The 6,368-nt window shown below is 35.5% G+C and overlaps 1 protein-coding gene across 1 annotated transcript; it reads left to right on the top strand.

The window, feature by feature from the left end:
- Positions 1-2,450: 2,450 nt before the first annotated feature.
- On the top strand, positions 2,451-3,411 carry LOC113275472 (proline-rich receptor-like protein kinase PERK2). Its single transcript, XM_026524975.1, has one exon. The coding sequence runs from the start codon at positions 2,732-2,734 to the stop codon at positions 3,200-3,202; it is 471 nt and encodes a 156-aa protein (XP_026380760.1). The 5' UTR covers positions 2,451-2,731; the 3' UTR covers positions 3,203-3,411.
- The last annotated feature ends 2,957 nt before the right edge of the window (positions 3,412-6,368 follow it).

Genomic DNA, 6,368 nt, shown 5'->3' with positions numbered 1-6,368 from the left:
GCATATATGGTATGTTAGGACCATTAGGACAACCTTACGTTTTGCAGCTTCAATTTGTTCGCGTTCCTGTTTCGAAGAATGCCTTTTCCACTTCCTAGAATAAATAAGACAACATATTAACAAACTAATTACTGAAATAACACCTCCAACTAAGCAATTATCCACTATCCCTAGGACAAACTTAATTTTTGCATCCTCAATTTGTTGTCTTTTTTCAAGATCATCATCCTCATGACCTTTTTCACCCGTACCTTGTTCAACTTGTTCACCTATACCCTGTTCACCTGTAACTCAAGTAATAAAGTTGTTAACATATAAACCCACACAATCAACATGAGTTTTTACAAATAAGTTCCAAGACATATCTTTATGTCCTATGCTCTAAAACAAACAATTGCCAACAACTCCAAAACCAACATTTTTATGCAAAGAGAAAAACAATGAGATACGAATTCTTACATTATACGTTCCAAGATATATTGCCTATCAGTAACCCATCTCAGTATGTTTAACTAGTAAAACATGATTCGTCATAAGAGATGACAAGATGTCAGAAAAAAAAAGATTCATTCACGCATTTAATGGAACCCTTATAACAATGAAATTAAAACTAAATACAAATCTTCTGTCGAACACTTCTCTCCCTCTCTCTCTACTGTGAACTTGGTGACTTATGACGGAAAGTATCTAATTATTTAATAAGTGTGTGTATCGTACTATTATCTACATAAATGCATGTATAGGGCGAACTTGACTATATTATGCTAAGCCGTAACACTCACAGACCATCATCAGTTTGCCATAGTAAAGATGTATAATGGATATAATGGAAGAACAGATTATATATACGTGTCCTGCAAACTTAAAACAGTCGCAGCAGTTTACTACTAAGCTTCATGGGAGTCTTTCTTTAATAAGTAATCACTGTACAATTATTACTAGTAGTACTAAGTAGTTGGTTTAAATTCAAAAATACAATAACAACGGTGTACACGCATCAACACAATCAGGATAGGCCAGCTACACTGACACTAGTGTTCACGATTTAATAAATAGTTTTTCCAAGTCTTATGCTCAAACCAAATAAAATCCAGTCAAGCATGTAAGCACCTTTCGGACAGCAGCCTAGTTTGAATGTAACACAATGGAATCTATGTACTACTGCTATTACCCAAATTCAGAATTCAATGGCAAAACAGGTAACTTGTCATGATTGAAATTAACCAAAATTGAAATTGATGCAAATCTTCTTACGTAAATCTCTCGGATACATTTTGTTGGGATATATGTTTTAAAATAATTTATTTTGTATATTTTATCAACAATTTGTGCTTGGCCCAGTGGTTAAGCATTTTGGGCCTTGAAGGTGAGGTCTCAGGATCAAATCCCTCCCCCTACTGATTAGGTATATATACATTTAATTATTCCGGGAACGGGGCCTTGGGAGGTCTCTCGAATTTGGAAAGTTATTTTTGCTGATTTTGAAAAGAATTTTCAATCCAGTTTTACTGCCCTTAATTACATTAATAATTGTGCTAATTATGGTACGATTAATTTGCCCGTTTTATACTGTTATGAAATTTATAATGTTTGCAATAAATTAAATTTATTTTGCATTAATTCGTATTCATTGCTTGGGCGATAAAAATCAGTTTTGGAAGCAGAAGGAAAACAAGGTTTTCAATACCACTGTTGTTTTTTTGAGAATCAAGAGACTAGTTTTTTCTGAACAAGATAAGAAAGAGTGAAAGTGATCAATCTCTCATTGTGTGCGTGAGGGATTGAAGAGAGTTTTTATCTCGGCTGTTTTATCCTGGGGGCGTTGTGACGAAGAACGAACTGCTTGCACAAAATTCAAGGCAAAGCCACGAAACGTCTTAAAGAGAGCGACCTGGTCGTGACTCAGCTGTTCTCTTGTTTTTGTGTTTAACTTTTGTTTTGCAAGTTTGAAATCGACAATTGTTCCAACACATTTCTTTAGGAATTAACATATAGAAGAACCCGTCGGTAAGATCTTCAGAAAAAATTTCGAGAAATATTTCCATTTGAAGGACTTAGGATTACAAATTTTGGAAAGGACCCGAAGGTTGGTTAGATTTCTTTTCATTTTTTGCAAATTCGTGTAGCTACATGGGGTCTCTCTCGCTACCAATAAAAATATCTCCATGTGTTCGCCTAACAAAAAAATTTATAGCAAAATTTATCAGCTCTAGAGTAAAGAAAACGCTAAAAATGAATTGATTGAAACGAATTTGTATATCTTCAATGTCCATTACGTTTTTTCTTCTCTTAGTAATGATGAAACTTACCAAAGAGTTACCACAGCAAGCAGTTTACGTACGTTATCAACTACGAAAGGACTAAAGAAATGCCATAAATATCATCTGAAGTTAAGCTAGAGATAAATGAGAGGTTTCAAAGTCTTTGAAAGTCCTTGATGTATAGGACCCATATAAAATCAGATCACAACTTGCACATGCATATGCCGAATGATGCCATACTCGTAAAATCCACAGATAAAGTTAACATTGAGAGACACCATTTCCCTTCCGAAAAATATCGAGAACACCTTTTGGTATTTACATTAATCCATGCACCAAACATAGAAAAAAGCAAACAAACCTCACCTTATACTTCACTCAACTTATTTTTCTTCTTCACTTGTCTCTAAAACAAAATAGTGAGGAAAGGAAAGAAGAAGAAGCAAGAATTCACTGATAGCTTTTCATCAATGGCAACATTTATGATGATGATGATGATTCTGGTCATGTTTTTCGTTACGATTTCTCCGATCAGTGGTTTGAATTTGGAGGAGAAGATTGATGAAACTCCGGTGACACCATCCCCACCGGATTCAGGAATCGAGTGTACGGCTTGTTCGAGCTGTGAAAATCCATGTCAATACTCACCACCGCCACCACCACCTTCTCCAATATTACCTCCACCACCACCACCCCCACCCCCAAAGACTCCCTCAAAGCCAGATTGTCCACCACCTCCTTCCGGTTATATAACACCCCCAATGCCACCGTCCGGTTATTTACCGCCTTATGGTTACGTACCGCCTCCTCCAGGGAGTTTGTATCCAGTTGACCCGAATTATCATTTTTCGAGTGCCAATCGAGAATATGGTAATATGTTTCTAGTTTTGGTTGGGTGTTCCGTTTTCGGAATTTTAGCTTCTTGGAGTTTATTGCTATAATAATCAGTCCATGGAGGATCAGTGGACAATCAATCAAAATTTCACCATGGGGATTTTGGATGAATCATGTCTCTGCAGTTTCATTTTTATTTTTCTAGCTAAATCAAGAATCTCTTATATTTAGAATAATTAGTTTTCTTTTATGTTTTGGAATTGCTGTTTATATTTAACAGAGGTTTAAAAATATAATACCAAATTAATTTTTAATCTTTTTCTGCGTGAATGTGTCATTTCATTTTTGAAATCTGTTCGGAAAATTGGTTGGTTAACGGAAAGTCTTCAGTGACTAATAGGCTGGTCCTTGTGTAGAGCCACACTAGCCAGTTAGCCCTGGCCCTTTGTAGGACTAGATCATCCCATTCAAATAAAAGTGAGAGATTTTTCCTACGGGTCGGTGGTCATGAAAACTCAAATTTCATGACACATAACTTTTATAATCAACTGAATATACGGTCCAAAGTTATTTTAAGTCGGGATTTTTGTATGCAGGCGTAGAAGATATTTTAGGTTTGTTATGCACAAAGTTGTGATTCAAAGCTCAATGACTTCTACTACGAACCCTTGATATTTCCCCCACAACTACTCATAGACTTGTAATTTCTTCCCTTTCAAAAATGGTGCGGCCCCTGTGGGGGGTCTAGTCCACCAATGGACCGGTGGTTGCAAGGTGAGAATAAAAGATTCTTCTTAATACAATCCAAAATTTCAGAATCAAAGAAAAGCAAAACAAAACAAAACAAAAGCTGGTGGGAGTGGAAGTTTTGGTATATACATGCAACAAGACATTTCAACCTTCAAGTGGTCGAGGACTTGATGTTGTTTACGTAACAGGTAAGACAGATGTAGTATTCTCTAAGAAAAATGATGCAATTATATCTTGCTTCTCGTAAATAAATGCATCAAAACTCATCCAGACTAGTCATCATCTAGTTGTTCACTTATTGTTTTTTTCACATCAAGTTCGTTAAATAAACAATCATCTAATCAAAACTTCAGCAAAAACACAACCTGTTACCCCTATTGATAAACCTTAAAATGGTTGGTTTAATAGTGCGTTTGGATACAAATCTGTTTCTGATTTATGTTTTTCCGGAAATCGAAGTCAGAAACAAAGGTCGAAAGCAAAATTATTTTGTTTCACGAAAAGTTAACTTTTTCACTTCTAGAAATCGCTTTGAAATTTGGCTGCCAAACTGATTTCTGATTTTTCGATTTCTAGAAGTCAAAAGTTATTTTTAATGTACTATCCAAACAGGCTATTATAGTAAGTGCTAACAAACGGACTTCTGGATCAACGAAAGTCAACGTGATTTCCCAGTACCAAATTTCAAAGCTCAACAACAAATGTTAGATAAGAGCCGGTTTTGGGCAACACTTGAATATCAAACAAACAAAAGAAAATATTTAATGAAAAAAAACTATAAAATGTTGTACTTAATTTCCCCCTTTTTAATGGTAGTAAGGGATTACAAAACTCAAGTAGATATAACCCTTGGAACTCCAAACTTTAAAATTCCACCGTTAGATCTCACAAATAGAATTCCGTCTGAACTATTACTATTATCCGTTAGATCATTAGACTTCCTCTTTCTTATCAGCCGTTAGAATTTTACAGAAATGGTATAAAGAATATTTACAGGGACATAAGAGTAAATGCACTTTTTATATATTTAAAATCCTCATATTATAAACTACACGTCGGATTTTTGTAAATTTAATATTTGGAAATCTCTTTAAATTATCTACGTAATGAGCACAAATAATGATATCAAATTTTTGTCTTTCAAATTTTTTTATATTTCTCCAAATTTTATATGTTTTCTCCTTAAAAGTTAGATATAGCTTAAAATTAGACACACTTCAAAATAAATTGAAAAAATCTATAAAAAAGAAAAAGAAAAAGAAAAAAGAAATGATTGATTCTTAAGTACCGAAAAAGACTAATTTTCAAATTAAAGATGTGGTGTCGAATCACCACCAAATTATTTACAAAGTAGAAAAATAGCATCGCCGACGTGCAATGCACGTGCTTACTACTTGTGTCTTTAGTTTAGTCTATATCTGTCTTAATTCTGCTCATCACACAGAGTAGTTTTTTCTTTACCAAATTGCCCGAAGCTTATGCTTCTTTCAATCCAATTGCAGATAAATGGCAAAGACTTTTTAAGTTGGAGTGATAGCAACTGAATTGAATAAACAAGCAGTTTCCGAGGCAAAACAAAAAGTTCACTATTATTATTTGCATTAATTTTTCCTATCTACCAAATTATATTCGCACCCTTCTAATAATTCACAACCTCTCTACTCCCTCTGGCTGCTCCTTCATTTATATTCTCTCTGCTCTCTCATTTTCTTTCCAAGCCAGCAGCCATCGTCATTTCAGTCAACATGGCCGGTAGTAAACTCATGCATATGTTCCTACTGATCATATTAAAAGAAGGTCAAGTAGTTTTATCCGGTGAAGATGAAAATTCGCCACCTGAATGCCCGTATCCTTGTCTCCCGCCGCCGATAGCCGGAAGTGTAAGTTATTATCCACCACCACCACCAGCTCGGCCGATTGTAGTTCTACCACCAACACCACCAACAAGGCAGACACCACCCTCAAGTGCGGGATACTACAACTCACCTCCACCACCAGCAGGGTTCTACTATTTTAGCCCACCCGATGGAGGTTTTACTAATTACCCTCCTACATCTTACGTGTATTCTAATGCCCCTCCACCTCCTAATCCGATTTTACCTTACTTTCCGTTTTATTACAAGTTCCCTCCTCCACCTCCTGGTGTTGCCTCGGCTACCCGACTAAAGAGATCCACTGACGCCAGGAGTTTCTCGCTAATCTTTGTTTGGTTGGTCAGACTTATTATGTACTAGTTCAGATTGAACGTTGTGTATTAAACTTTCTCAGCAAAAATAATTGTTTGATCATGAGCTTATATATATTATATAACTTCTTACTATCCACAATCATATAGAATGCATTCGTCAACGCTTTAAATTTATCTAGCAACCGGAGAGTTCTCTTGTCAAGTTGCACCTTTTGGTTCAAGAAATGCAATATTGTCTTCAATTATTAGGAATCATAATTACAAGAACATTGTCGTCCGCATACGTCTTTCTTGATCGATGTCAATGGAAAACATCATGTTAAAACGACTTGCCG

The sequence above is a fragment of the Papaver somniferum genome, chromosome 4 (genome assembly GCF_003573695.1).
Source record: "Papaver somniferum cultivar HN1 chromosome 4, ASM357369v1, whole genome shotgun sequence".
In the NCBI taxonomy this organism is placed as follows: domain Eukaryota; kingdom Viridiplantae; phylum Streptophyta; class Magnoliopsida; order Ranunculales; family Papaveraceae; genus Papaver; species Papaver somniferum.
The sequence above is the reverse complement of the archived record's forward strand: the minus strand, read 5'-3'. Positions and strand labels throughout refer to the sequence as shown.